This window comes from Haematobia irritans, chromosome 4 (assembly GCF_050003625.1).
Source record: "Haematobia irritans isolate KBUSLIRL chromosome 4, ASM5000362v1, whole genome shotgun sequence".
In the NCBI taxonomy this organism is placed as follows: domain Eukaryota; kingdom Metazoa; phylum Arthropoda; class Insecta; order Diptera; family Muscidae; genus Haematobia; species Haematobia irritans.
The window spans coordinates 173,544,999-173,558,136 of NC_134400.1; the positions used below are offsets into that span (position 1 = coordinate 173,544,999).

Here is a 13,138-nt window from a genome sequence, read left to right on the forward strand (position 1 = left end):
ATTTTCAAGATTGGTTAAAACAAAATATTGTTCGTATTGTTCAAACATATTATGTTTCACCTTAGGGCATACACCGGTAGAAAGAAATTTTAATGAATTGTTCTTTGTGTGGATATATTTTTAAGGCGCCAATTGTTTACTTCCATTATTTTACTTGCAGCATACTCTCTAGGTCTCTCTTTCTAAACACATATATGTTTATAGGCTATTTCTAAATTAATATATGTTTGCATCTAAGCATATTATATTTACAAACAGTTTATGTTCCAAACATAATATGTTCTAACATATTAATAAACATGTTATGCTAGTTTATGAACATTATATGCTTGCACTTGAAAATATTGTGTTAAAAAAATTTTGTTCCAAACATATAATTTTTACACCCAAACATATGAAAAACAGTCTTTTTCATCCGTGTAGTTTCTTGTTTTGTCATTTTTTGTAATTTTTGAAGATTAGTCACTTTACTTCTTACCAAGTTCCATTTTTTAAATTTATTTTTCAATTGTTCGATTAATAAAGCCTAAAAAACTTCTTCAAAAATTAATCGTCGCTGGTAAATTTAACGGCGACGGAATACCAATTAGTGGCGACAGACGAAAAGCGACGGCGAGAGAGACTTCAGGAATAAGGGTGAATAAATATGACTTCCAAATTTTTTGCTGTGTTTTTGTCTAAGCCTGGGATTGTACCAATGGGCCCTCTTTGTACAATACGTTGGCTTGTATCAAAAAAAATGTATCTGAGAATTTTGCAATTAATTTTATGAGCTAGAATACTTTGGAACTAATTTCATGTGTAACCCCGCAAAAAAAAAAAAAACAAAAAAAAACTTCCCAAGTCGTAATCTCCTAATGTACACCTAAGAATGTTCTTCCATAGATGAGCTTTTTAATTTTACAAATATTTCTTTTAAAATTCATTTGTCATTTTTTTCATTTCATTTTTTTCTTTTTTTTTTAAATAACATCTGAAGAACTGATGCGAAATTATATAATCCAATGAATGTCCTACAGATTATGAAAAATCTGTCTAAAATTCATTGTTTCCGATCTGATTTTGGAAATCAAAAAAAAAGTTATTCATTGGATTTTTGTGACGCTTTATTTGCTGGGAATTTAAGCCATAATTTAGACATTTTTAGAAAGTGTTAAATTTTTTGCTTTGAGTCACTGTATATAGATAATTTCCATTGTTTTTCTATTGAAACTGATTAAAATCAATATGGTTTAGGTTTTTTTTTTGTTTTAGTTTATTAATTAATGTTTAAAATTTTGATTCGATACATAGGGCGCTGAAGTTGTTTTTTTTTTGTTTTACAATTAAATTTTATAAAACGAAAAAATTTAATTAATTAAAATTAAATTAAAAAAATAAAATAAAAATCTAAAATGAATATATAAACCAATGAAACACAAATCACATAAAATGCTGGCTTATAAAAAATATTAAAGTGCTATAGCCGTTTTAAATGCATATATCTATGATTAAATAGTATATAATAGATAATTTGGTTTAAATATAAGGTTTTTTATTTTGCTTCTACAATAGTTAATTAGTTTCTTTTAATAGAGGTGTTTGTTGCATTCGTAAAATCAACTAAAACTTATATAAAAAAATATATAATTAAAAATATGATAATGAACAGCTACCGATAATTTTGTACAATTATGTCCAGTTGAAGTTATGATATTCTATAAAAAAAGAAAACAAAAAAGAAAATTAAAATAAAAATAAAAATTATGAGAAGAATGGAATAGAAAAATAATAGAGAAAACTCTAGTATTATGTTCGCCGCATGTCGAAAGCATGCCCGCTTCGACACACACAGAAAAAAATATTTTGTGTCTTCAATCACGAAATTAATTGTTCCAATTAATTTTTAATTGAAATATCTTAAATTAGATAAATTATAGCATCTATCATCAAAGTCAATTAAAAAAATGAATTAATTGATACACTTATTTTTTGTGACTGATTTTTGTTTCAATTAAAAAAATGTTTAAACCAATTAAAATTTTAATTGAATAATTTTTAAAATTCAACTAAAATTTTAATTGGAAACTGCATGTGTGCTATCACTTCCAGTTGTCACGTCATATTTTCTACGGTCTTACTGATTATTATCATTTCGTAAATTAATCTTGATTAAGATATCCCCGCTGTGTGACCATCAATACTCTTATCTTGTCATCTATTGAATATTTTATTTTTCCATCATTGGCTCCTTCTAGGTATAGGTTTTGGATATGTAAGGGAGTCACCGTGGTGCAATGGTTAGCATGATCGCCTTATTCCGAAGGATGAAGGGTTCAACCTTTGTTCCAACCGAACGCACTCAAAAAAAGTGAACCCACCAGGAAGGAAAATGTTGGTCAAAATTTAATAAAATTCATTCGACAAATTCATAAAAAAAATTATTAGAGCTTGAAGGAAAAACTTTGAGTTCAGAATTGCATGAATGCCTTTAGCAAAATTTTTCCCCTTTTTGAGCTCAGTGAGTTAAAACTTACACACAAAATTAAATATTAAAGACAAGCAAACTTTCTCACATGGGAGAAATTTTAACTAAAAATAATAATTTCAATAAACTTAAATAGGGTTACATTTTAATTTTATTTAATTTTTTTGAGTGCACCCAATAACCTTTCCTGCGGTGGTCCTCTCTAAGTATCACTGGTAGCGGAGTGTTTCAAAGCTTCTCTAAGTGGCTTTCTTGTAAAGTGAAATAGCGTTGGGACTCGGCCACAAAAGGACGTCCTTTATCATTGAGCCAAATATAGTATCGGATAGCATTCATTGATAAGCGAGAAATTCACTACTGTGGTAATACTATAAACTGAATACATCCGTCTGAAATAATGGGATGTCACTATAACCTAACCTAACAGAACGTACAGAGATTAATACTATGGGTGTATTTCAGCACAATACCAATTTTTAGCGGAAATACGACTAAAAGGCGAACATCGCTAGATCTTCTTGAAATACGATTCAGAAGAAGAATATATAATCAAACGCGGTTATAACGAACTCCCAAGAACCGAGATTTTTAGTTTGTTATAAATATTATATTTTTAAGAAAACAAGTGAGTAAAGTAGAAAGTCGGGTGGGCCGATTAGAACCACCTATACTAAACCACCCATACTGAATTAGTAAACATTATTTATGGGGTATCAATGGTATAGGTTTGGGAAAAAACCGCATTTCCATATTTAAGAACATTAAGGGGTACGTGGATATGGGAGTTTTATCACAATCTGAACAGAAATGTCTGATTTTAGGAGCTATAGTTGATTCTGAACCTACAGAGTTAGTATGCCACTAATATTGAGTCCATTCTCAAAAAAGAGGAAATCGCTAAATTAGTGTGGGTACACGCAAAAAAATAATTCTTTCCTCCCAAACGAAATTTTAGACAAACAAAGTTCGTTTCTCATTTGCTTTTCGCTGTAAGGAAGTGTATTTGGAAGAAAAGTATATACTTTTTGTGATAAACGTTTATTCTTTTCCAGGATTTCATAAAGACAAACTCAAAAAAAACATTGTTTTCTTTCTATTGTATTTTCCCTCACATCTTTCTCACATCCACGAGGTTTTTTAGTTCTTAACACCTTTACCTGTAATACCAACAATGCAGAAGAAATTATACGATTTTATAAATTTTTAAAATTTTTTTACCTTTCGCCTGGACGGAGAATCGAACCGCCGACCATGCACTTTGTAAGCCAACACACTAACAACTGAGCTATGTACCTGTTATGGTCATCAATAGATAAATATCCATATAAGTTATATTTATATAGCATAGCTTGCGGCGCCCACGAACCGAATAAACAAAGTTTATTTAACAGAAACAAACATTTAGTTTGGCACCGTGGAGCAGTGGTTGCTACGTCCGACTTGCATGCCAAGGGTCGTGGGTTCGATCCCTGCTTCGACCAAAGTTTTTTTTTTGTTTTTTGTTTTTTTTACATATATTCCAGATATGTTCAGAAGATTCCGAAAAAATGTTCATTATTACATTGTAGTATATTAAATTTTGAACTGTAAAATGTGTCTTATTAAAGACTAAAAGTCAGAAAAGAACAGTGTTTGATATAAACGAAATGGACTGCGTTGTTGTTTCAAAAATAACTTTTTTTATTGCAAGGTATTCTTTTGTCTAAAAACTATTTAAAGCAAAATAATTCTGATTGTTATGAATCCAGTTTAGTTCAATTCACTTGATTTATTTATTCATTATTATCGGTAATGTAATATGTAAGTAATAATAATAAAAATTATACATGAGCAAGTAATAAGGATTTAAATTCGCTTGGAGAATAGGACATTTTTTGACAACAAAATTTTGTTAAACAATGTAGTACATGTGGTCACAATCAGATATATTAATTTAAATTAATTAAAAATGTATTTCAATTAATCATCGTTTAAAAAACTGGAAACTATATTACTTAATTAGAGATTTAAACGGCATTATTCATGTAACTAAAATGAATAAAACCCCTTTTTTAATAACAGCTTTATTGTGTATACAATATATGGATGCCTCAGATGTTTGAATAAAACTTTTATTTTGTTTCTAAACCTTTTTTTCAACTGTTTTATGAGTGACGATTTTTTGACGAATTCTTTGGGATGAATTGACGATTTTGACGAAAAATATTTTTAAAATTGATTTTCAGCCCAAAACAGTTGACACCACTGCTTTGGACTATATTTATGTAAGACCTACATGGCTAATACTTCAATACGATCAGCTAATACTTCAATATTAGAAATTTGAGTAACATTCGTTAATAAATAAGTGTCTTATGGCCAAAATTTGGGAAAATCGAGAGATGTATATATAGGAGCTATATCTAAATCTGAACCGATGAAATTTTCCAGGTTTTGTTGATACCACAGAAGGTTACCATGTGCTAAATTTGAGTAATATCGGTTACTAAATAAGGCTATTATTGTCGGAAATAAAGTTATAAGGTGTAAATTTTTCCAAAAAGGGCGATACATATATATGGGAGCTATATCTAAATCTAAACCGACTTGGATTATATTTTGGATGATATTACAAAAGATTACCTTGTGCTGAATTTTAGTAAGATCAGTAAATAAATCAAAAATAAGGTTATAAGGGGACTGAAACTCCGATGGTTATAACCGGTGTTCGATAAAAATTTGTTATAATGTACACCCATAGGTTAGGTTATGTTAGGTGGCAGCCCGATGTATCAGGCTCACTTGGACTATTCAGTCCATTGTGATACCACATTGGTGAATTTCTCTCTTATCACTGAGTGCTGCCCGATTCCATGTTAAGCTCAATGACAAGGGACCTCCTTTTTATAGCCGAGTCCGAACGGCATTCCACATTGCAATGAAACCACTTAGAGAAGTTTTGAAACCCTCAGAAATGTCACCAGCATTACTGAGGTGGGATAATCCTCCGCTGAAAAACTTTTTGGTGTTCGGTCGAAGCAGGAATCGAACCCACGACCTTGTGTATGCAAGGCGGGCATGCTAACCATTGCACCACGGTGGCTCCCTGTACACCCATAGAAAACAATCATGAACGGCGTGCACGTTTCAAAACGATCCGTTCTTGAAAGTGAATCGACCACATGTCGAACGAAGAACAGACGGTGTCAATCTGACAACAATACAATGACACTATGCGTTGTCAAAAGACAACCAGCGTTCATGAATTGAAAACGTAATGATTACGAATTTATAAATCAGAACTGCACGATGAGGAATCCAGATTCGAATCTCGCATCGGATTATTGTAATTTTTTATATAAAATTTTATTCATATTTTTAGATCCTTAATTGCCAAAAAATGTGTTAAAATATTTTTTTAACACATTTTTACATAACAAATTAATCTATTCATACATTAAAAAATAAAAAATTTCTCTGAACCTGAATTCTATGCTCCATACGGGATAACGGAGTTGCCACAACAACGTCTAACAATTATTTCAAGACTTTTCATGACTAAAGAAACACGAACGACGTTCCTGAAATCGTGAAAGTCCATGAACGAAACCATGAATATTCTGTTTTGATTTTTCGTGATCGTTTCCGTTACATTTTGTTACTGTCCGTTTTATATTTTGCTCCGTTACCGAATGGAATAGCAAACTTACTATAACCTCCACGCAATGTGAAGTGAATGGTCTAGGTATACGGGGACTATCTGAATCTAACTTTATACGTTTTCACAGGGTAGTCTCTGGTGGTATATATCGTTTCTCGTCATAATAAAATGTAGTTAATAAACAAACCCACATAATAATTTATTTAGACCCAAGGATTTTGATGGAAAGCTTTTGAGCATAGGTGATGGTTCAAAAAGAAAATATTCCGAAACTTTGAACAAAATTATAATCAAATTTAAAAAAGGAAAACTCAAGCAAATATTTGAAATAAAGCAAGACGATCGAATAATACAATAAAATACATAAGAAAATAATTAAATACGTTGCCGAGTTACTTACCTTCCTGATTCAGCGCCTTTAGGAGTCGTACCACTGTGAATTATCTGCAATGATTCAGAAAAAATGCAAACCACTTTAGTATGGAGAATAAAACGACTATTCTTAATAAAATATTCCGTTTAACTAAAAGGAAGATGAGAAAGTAGCACTTTTTGTGGTATGTATTTGGAATTTTCACTTTCGTTTTTTCGCAAAAAAAAGACAACAACAATGTCAACAACACACATTTAAAGTTTTCTTGCGGAAACTATAATAGCTGTGTTTTTGTTCCAATTTCTATGAAAACATAAATGTCACCTTCATTCCACCTGCCAAAACAAAACTACAACTCAGGGATGGAAAATACAATTTTTAAGAAAGTACAAAAAGATCGTTTTTTGAGCGAAAAAGTACTTTTCACTAATTTTTTTAAATTAAAATTAGTATTAAATAAGTTAAATATACTAACTATTAATGCACATAACGCACATTATCCTAGTACTACGTTAATAATATATTAGTCTTGCTGCACCCAGAGAAGGAATATGATCACCTAAAACATGTTTTAAGAGCAAAATGTTATTTTTGGGTGGTGATCATGTAACATGGTTTTCGCAAACATGTTATTTTCGCGGAAATCATGTATCTGATTTCGGCAAGCAGGTTATATTTGACGAGAAAATAATATTTTAGTGACAAACATGTTACATGGTCACCATACAAAAATAACATTTTGGTCTTGAAACATGGTTGAGGTGATCATATTCCTTCTCTGCGTGTGTATTAGGAATGAACTATGAACTCCATACTTTCTTATTCAACAAAAATTCCATTGGAGCATTATTGTCATGAACTCCCTAAGACTGTATTCCAATGTTAACACTGTTCACAAGTTTTAAATAAAAAAATATAATTTTGTTTATCAACTCCTCAATTTTAAATTAATTATAGCCTACGCCACACTGTGGAACAGGGTATTATAAGTTAGTGCATATGTTTGCAACACCCAGAAGGAGACGAGATAGACACATGGTGTCTTTTGCAAAAATGCTCAGGGTGGGCTCCTGAGTCGATATAGCCATGTCCGTCTGTCCGTGAACACATTTTTGTAATCAAAGTCTAGGTCGCAGTTTTAGTCCAATCGACTTCAAATTTGGCACAAGCATGTGTTTTGGCTCAGAATAGAACCCTATTGATTTGAAAGAAATCGGTTCAGATTTAGATATAGCTCCCATATATATATATTTCGCCCGATATGGACTTATATGACCCCAGAGTTTTCACCTAATTTGCTTAAAATGTTGCACAAGAAGAACAATTAGTACTATAGTCAAGTGTGCCAAATTTTATTGAAATCGGTTCAGATTTAGATATAGCTCCCATATATATCTTTCGCCCAATATGGACTAATAAGGTCCAAGAAGCCGGAGTTTTAACCCAATTTGGTTGAAATTTTGCACTAGGAGTACAATTAGTAGTGTAGTCAAGTGTGCCAAATTTTATTGAAATCGGTTCAGATAGATATAGCTCCCATATATATCGTTCGCCCGATTTACACTCATATGACCACAGAGGCCAATGTTTTGCTCCGATTTAGTTGAAATTTTGCACAGGGACCAGAATTAGCATTGTAGCTATGCATGCCAAATTTGGTTGAAATCGGTTCAGATTTAGATATAGCTCCCATATATATCGTTCGCCCGATTTACACTCATATGACCACAGAGGCTAATTTTTTGCTCCGATTTAGTTGAAATTTAGCACAGGGAGTAGAATTAGCTTTGTAGCTATGCGTGCCAAATTTGGTTGAAATCGGTTCAGATTTAGATATAGCTCTCATATATAGCTTTCGCCCGATTTACACTCATATGACCACAGAGGCCAATTTTTTGCTCCGATTTAGTTGAAATTTAGCACAGGGAGTAGAATTAGCATTGTAGCTATGCGTGCCAAATTTGGTTGAAATCGGTTCAGATTTAGATATAGCTCCCATATATATGTTTTTCTGATTTCGACAAAAATGGTAAAAATACCAACATTTTCCTTGTAAAATCGCCACTGCTTAGTCGAAAAGTTGTAAAAATGACTCTAATTTTCCTAAACTTCTAATACATATGTATCGAGCGATAAATCATAAATAAACTTTTGCGAAGTTTCCTTAAAATTGCTTCAGATTTAAATGTTTCCCATATTTTTTTACTAACATTGTGTTCCACCCTAGTGCATTAGCCGACTTACATTTTGAGTCTATAGATTTTGTAGAAGTCTATCAAATTCTGTCCAGATCGAGTGATATTTAAATGTATGTGTTTGGGACAAACCTTTACATATAGCCCCCAACACATTTGACGGATGTGATATGGTATCGAAAATTTATATCTACAAAGTGGTGCAGGGTATAATATAGTCGGCCCCGCCCGACTTTAGACTTTCCTTACTTGTTTTTTTAGTTATATATCCGCTTATAAAGATTACACACAAAAAAAATTTTCTGGTTCAATCACGAAATTAATTGATCCAATTAATTTTTTAATTGAAATGTCTTCAATCAGAGAAATGATAGTATCAATTAAAAAATTAATTGAAGGTCAATTAAAAAATTAATTGATCCAATTAAAAAATTAATTGATACTATTAATTTTTGTGATTGATTTTTGTTTCAATTAAAAAATTTGTTGAATCAATTAAATTTTTAATTGAATATTTTTTAAAACTCAATTAAAATTTTAATTGGAAAAATTTTCGTGAAATTTTTTTCTGTGTACCGTTCGATCAAGTAAGGATGCAGGTTCACTATACTGCAAAATACCTTTAGCAAATTATTAAAGACTTTCTCAAAATAATAAAATATTTTGTTAAAAGTATTGTACCATGAAAACTTATATCGGTTCAAAACTGTCTACACGAAAGGTACTAAATCATTTGCGGGGGTACTATAGTACCCCGCGTACAACTTCAATGAAACTTCTTAGTTATTTCAAAGAAAATTTGTTTGAAGAAATTTTAACGCAGAATGTTTCGTAAAATATTCATAAATTCGTAAAAACTTCTTCACAAAAGTCATGAAATTTGAAGAAAGTTTCGTTAAAAGTACGAACTTTTTATGAAGAAAAGTTAATGTTGACTATTTCTAAAATGTTCTTCGTAAAATTTACGAAAACGAATGAAAATTTCGCTGTTTTAATGAAGTATACACGAAGAATAGTTAATGAAGATTTGTTTGTAAAATTAACGAAAAGAATTCTTTCGGTGTAGGATCGCGTAAGTTAATTTTGTCCTTCGTTACATGTTTTTGGGAAATACGTATTTTCAATGTGAAACATTTAAAAGAAAACGCGCCTTATATTCCATGGAAACCCCATGGGCTGTACAACGACCCTCTCTTTAGATAACCTCCTTACACGAAAATTGATTCTTTACCACATATGTGATGAAAATGTTTATATTTTTTGTTATTATTTCGTTCTCTAGCGTACTGGCAACAATTTTTCCTAAAGTGGGTCCTTTCACGATATGTAGAGCAGCACATCGGACACTGAAAGGAAAAGAAAATGAAACACACACATTCACATAGACGTTCAAACAAATATTGTAATGGACATCCTGCTGCTACTTTTATTCTTTCAACATTGGTAGCGGTATGACTTACATTGTCTCATTGTGTCACATTTGGCACAGAAAAAAAGACCTAAACAATTGAGCTTAAAAAATGTGGACAACACATTTTCATGATGTTAGGAAATGTTTAAATGAATATTGCAAGAAAAGGAGTGTAGTTTGTAAATTATGGGAAGCTAAATGGACATTCGATTACGAAACATAAACAACAAACAACAACGACAACAACGACATCTTAATATCCCTGGACGTGGTATCGTTGTTTACCAACATACCTATATACTTAGCAATTAAAAACATAATGACTCAGTGGAAAACTCTGGAAAAACATACAAAAATACCAAAGACACAATTTCTAAACATTCTCCAATTCTGTTTAAATGACAATAACTATTTCAATTATAATAATACAATATACAACCAAATTTATGGTATGCCGATGGGAAACCCACTTTCTCCTACAATAGCGGATATCGTTCTTGACACACTATTAGAACAAGTATTAAATGATCTAGAGAAGAAAAACATAAAAATTAAATTAATTACTAAATATGTAGATGACCTATTTGCAATAATAAGTAAAAAAGATGAAGAAATAATACTTAAAACATTCAACCAATATCACAACAAACTACAATTTACCATGGAAAAAGAAACTAACAATTGCCTACCCTACTTAGACATTAAAGTATATAGAAACAACAGAACAATCGTAACAGAATGGTATACAAAATCAATCGCATCAGGGAGAATTTTAAACTTTCATTCATCACAACCAATAAACCAAAAAATTAATACAGCAACTAACTTATTGATGAAAGCAATAACATTAAGCGACGATAAATTTAAAAATAAAAATATCAATAAAGTTAAAGAAATCCTACAACAGAACGCATTTCCTCAAAATATAATTGATAATATTACAAAAAATTCAACAAATAACAAATCAGACAACACAAACAAAACCACCCCATCTGGCAATCCCAAAAAATTCTACAGCTTCTCGTTTATTCCTAAACTAACAGAGAGTAAAAAGCTGAGAGAAATAATAGAGGACAAGGAAATATCATTTGCATACAGACCCAATAGAACAATAGCCTCTCTTTTCACATCTACAAAAACGAAAATTGAAAAAACACAACAGAGTAATGTTGTTTATGAAATAACATGCATAGGCAACAACAACGAAAACTGCAATCAATGCTACGTAGGAACAACCAAGCGAAGCTTAAGCACAAGAATAAACGAACATCAAACAGACATAAAAAAGGGAAAACAAACAACTGCACTAGCCCAACATTGCATTGAACGACAACATACACCTAACTGGGAAGATGTGAGAATATTAGATAGAGAACGAAGAGCAAATAGACGATACACTCTCGAGAGCTTGCGTATTCAACAAAAACAACATTGTGCAATAAATCGAAAAGAGGACAAAGACAACACCAATGCTGTCTACACCATAGCATTAGTATAGTTTACTTCAAACTGTGATCGTAGCCATAAGAAACAACAACTGTGATAACTTAAGTTAACTTTCGGATTATTTGTACAATTATTTAAAATTTGTGTTTAATGTTGTGTTGTAATAGTGACGTTACACTTAGAATAATAACTTATACAATATGACGAAAGATTAAATGTAAGTTTTTCATAGAAAATTATGGTTCAATCATAAGCAAAAAGTAAAAATATTGTTCTTTTTTCGTATATTTTATTGTCGTTGCCAGATTTCAATAAAGTAAATCCCTGAGGAAGATGGAAATCCCCATCGAAACGTAGGATAAAAATATGAAATAAATAATTTTTTATTTGCATATACTCATGACCTTGAAAGCCTGACTAGAAATTCTAGAAATCATATAAAAAACGAAGATACAATAAGGTCGATCTTTTTTATAAATAAAAACAAAATATGTTACTTTCATTCTGAACGAAATTTTAGACCAATGGAAGTCCCATTTTATATAAAGTCTGGCTTGTAAGATTGGTAACTGGCATTTTCTTTTCAGTAACTTAATAGTATCAATAGTATCAAAATAATTGTAATGATATGTAGAAAATAATGAAAAGTGAATAAATCCAAATAAAAAAAATGAGAAGTGAATAATGAAAAGTGAATAAATCCAAATACAATCTTTTTTTTTTTTTGAACATTTTTAGCGTCAAGTGCACTATTGCACTATTCATTAATGTCGAATTCTATATACAGTATGTATGTCAAAAATCATTCTACACGTTCAAAACAAAGGTTTGTATCTTTATTTGACACCAAGAACGTTCGGATTCGACAATAAATAAAGGCGATATATCAAATTTATATTGACACTTTGGAGATCTAAATCTCAAGGCCAGGGCATTTCTGGGACAAAAATGTTACCTTGTTAGAATCAGTACATCAAGCTACATAACATACAATAACCCAGCAAAAAACGCGTCGCCAAAGAAGTACTGAAAATGTTCTTTTTGGATCCGGAAGTGGTGCAAAATTGGCACAGAAACGATGAATTTAACATGGGTTTGTCATGGTTAGGTTAGGTTAAAGTGGCAGCCCGATTAAATTTCAGGCTCACTTACACTATTCAGTCCATTGGGCTTGTCATAGGACGGATGTCCACACACACAAAAATTTTTTTTTCTGCTTCAATCACGAAATTAATTGATCCAATTAATTATTTAATTGAAATGTCTTCAATCACAGAAATGATAGCATCAATTAAAACATTAATTGAATGTCAATTAAAAATTAATTGATCCAATTAAAAAATTAATTGATACTATTAATTTTTGTGATTGATTTTTGTTTCAATTAAAAAATTTGTTGATTCAATTAAATTTTTAATTGAATATTTTTTAAAACTCAATTAAAATTTTAATTGGAAAATTTTTTGTGAAATTTTTTTCTGTGCACCATTTCAACAGCCGTTGCACTGAATATGCATCACTTATTAAGGTGTGATCCAAATTCAGTATTTTGGATGTGAATTAAAAAATTTTGTGTTATTTTGGTAACTAAATAATTTTTAAAACA

At 30.9% G+C, this 13,138-nt stretch overlaps 2 protein-coding genes across 35 annotated transcripts in view; one reads left to right on the forward strand and one right to left on the reverse strand.

Annotated features, from left to right (window-relative positions):
- Atat (alpha-tubulin acetylase) overlaps window positions 1-13,138 on the reverse strand; it is a 106,993-nt gene that overhangs the window by 6,479 nt on the left and 87,376 nt on the right. For 33 of the 34 annotated variants that reach the window (XR_012722411.1, XM_075308653.1, XM_075308651.1 and 30 more), the window contains one exon: window positions 6,508-6,551. Coding sequence is in view for 33 of the 34 variants with exons in the window: in XM_075308653.1 (XP_075164768.1) it covers window positions 6,508-6,551 (44 nt within the window). In the remaining variant the exon portion in view is untranslated. Of the gene's footprint in view, window positions 1-1,512; window positions 1,698-6,507; window positions 6,552-13,138 lie in introns of those variants that run through there. The other variant, XM_075308661.1, reaches the window with a different exon arrangement.
- On the forward strand, window positions 10,144-11,976 carry LOC142237253 (uncharacterized). Its single transcript, XM_075308663.1, has 2 exons — window positions 10,144-11,749; window positions 11,838-11,976. Exon 1 carries the CDS (start codon window positions 10,406-10,408, stop codon window positions 11,582-11,584), a length of 1,179 nt encoding a protein of 392 aa, XP_075164778.1. The 5' UTR covers window positions 10,144-10,405; the 3' UTR covers window positions 11,585-11,749; window positions 11,838-11,976.

Excerpts from the sequence above, each read along its gene's own strand:
- LOC142237253 (XM_075308663.1), top strand. The coding sequence starts at position 10,406 with ATGACTCAGTGGAAAACTCTGGAAAAACATACAAAAATACCAAAGACA.